General features: G+C 33.9%; 1 protein-coding gene across 1 annotated transcript in view; it reads right to left on the bottom strand.

Moving 5' to 3' along the window:
- LOC119586975 (GRIP and coiled-coil domain-containing protein 2-like) overlaps positions 1-2,149 on the bottom strand; it is a gene marked incomplete at its 5' end in the record, with an annotated part of 25,570 nt that overhangs the window by 6,541 nt on the left and 16,880 nt on the right. Inside the window, 1 exon segment of the mRNA XM_037935713.1 lies at positions 1,600-1,794. Within this exon segment, the coding sequence (XP_037791641.1) occupies positions 1,600-1,794 (195 nt within the window).

Below are 2,149 nucleotides of genomic sequence, written 5' to 3' on the forward strand. Positions count from 1 at the left end.
TAAATCTTGTATGAATGTCTACTGCAAAAATACTGTGCATTTTGGATGTAATAAATGCTAAATACATTTCTGATAACTTTAAACTATGGTTTCCAAGACTCACAAGTTCTTCCTTGAAATTTTGAAGTGGGTAATAATCAAGTAATATGTTTTCAGAAAATGGTTATTATACTGTACTATCATTTTCCAAATGCAAAATATTGTGTATCCACTGAGTACATATCTTTTTATATAAAATGAGGCCAATTTCTAATCATTTAGAATCTATTTTTGTAGGTCTGAGAGGCATTTGAGAAAGCAAAAAATATTTTCGTTAAGAATGATCTAGAGCATGTTCCAAGAGGCTTAGACATTGATGTTTTTTGCAGTTTTTTTTAAGTTCCCAAGCTGGAGAAAGAGATTACCCCAACTAGGATACACTGTAATGTAATGACCTTATATATAAAAAAAATAATAAGTCTCCAATTATGTCAGCAAAAACAAAAGGGTTTCAGTGCCACATGTCAAGCTAAAAAAATTGAAAATGTAAATAAATTAAAAAACAAAACAAAACAAAAATGTCCCCTGTGATGGTAAAGCAAACAGGGACATTCGTATCAGAAAAAAGATGAGATTACAAGTTAATCCATAGTATTCAACCTTAAGATACCGTAGTTGCATTAAAAATCAGTAATGGGAGAATTAGTGTCCACTTCTTTTCAAATGCAATATCTTAAAAAAAAAAAAAAATCTGTGGGACAATTTTTCTGGAAAGGTACTGGTAGTATAAAGATTATACTTGGCTCTTCTAAACTGGAAAAAGTAAATTTAGGAACCTGAAAAGGGGTATTCTTTACATGTCTATTTTTTCCCCCCTTTTTCTTTTTTCTTTTTTTCAATAAGACAATCAACCTATTTTCAGGGTTTTTATTTTCATTAAACACCAGCTAACTTTCACAGCAAGGCATTCCACTATGAACAGGGCTGTATTTTCATTTGCTGATTTTACTTTTTTCCTTTGGCCTTACCAGTTCTTTAAGTCTTTGGGCAATGTCCCTCCAAACATTGTGGAAAATATCTTTCTATAGATCCTTTCTTTCTATAGATCCTTGTATCACATTTTATTGTGGAATCAATGGTATCTACAGGGATGAATATTACATATTATTCATTTCTGCATGAGAAAAAATTAGTAAAAAGCAAAATAAATGGAAAAGACCATCAGGCAGTACCTTTACCAACAAAAAAAGCAGGAGGAAATACAAAACAAATCACAGGACACTACACTGACAAACTGAACTCAAAGTTAAATATATTAGAAACTGCATCCTCTTAACTATATACAAAGATAGCATTACAAATCCTGAGATTGCTTTCCAGAAATATCCCAAGTTTCTCACTGAAGTAGCATAAAACCATGCACTGTACTAATAGAATCCAACAGCAATTCATATTCTTTGTTAAAATTTTACATTTCATCAAGTTCATGTTTCCTGAACTCCACCAGAATTTTTGGGCCCATTCAGATGCACATATTCACTCCAAAAACACCAACACCCAAGGCTGTCCCTGAGAAATAGACTGCAGAGAGTCCCTTCTGATTACAGGGGCCCATCTCACCTTCGACTCCAGCCTATCTATCTCCTTTAATGTAGTGTCAGTGGCAATACTGGTGACGCTGACTGTGTCATCTTGAGGGGGTTGCTGACTGGGGGCTGAGGGCAGGGGAGAGTTTATGAGCTGCTCCAAGGGTGGCGGGCTGTATCCCATGGGTCTAGCCGGGGAATGGTGTACAGGCTCCACCCACTCAGATCCCTACAATGGTGCAGGTAAAATAGTCTCCTAAATTATGTTAATCCTTTGGGTGTAGAATGAAGATTAGAGTAGCATGCATCACCAATTATTTGAACAGTTAACTTTAATGGAGTCTCTTAGGGCCCATGATTTGATCTATATATTTCACACTTTAATTTCCAATCCTTATTTAAGTATTTTTTATGGTATAAAAATAAAGTAATATATAACTACAGCACTATTCATAGTTCTTCTCAAGTATTTCATTCTGAAAGATAATTATGACAATGGCTAAATTACTTTCTGACTTGGATTTTATTATCCATAATTTCAAAAGTAGAGATACTCCATAAAAAAATCAAAAGCACTTGCTCAA

This window comes from Penaeus monodon, chromosome 22 (assembly GCF_015228065.2).
Source record: "Penaeus monodon isolate SGIC_2016 chromosome 22, NSTDA_Pmon_1, whole genome shotgun sequence".
Classification (NCBI taxonomy): Eukaryota; Metazoa; Arthropoda; class Malacostraca; order Decapoda; family Penaeidae; genus Penaeus; species Penaeus monodon.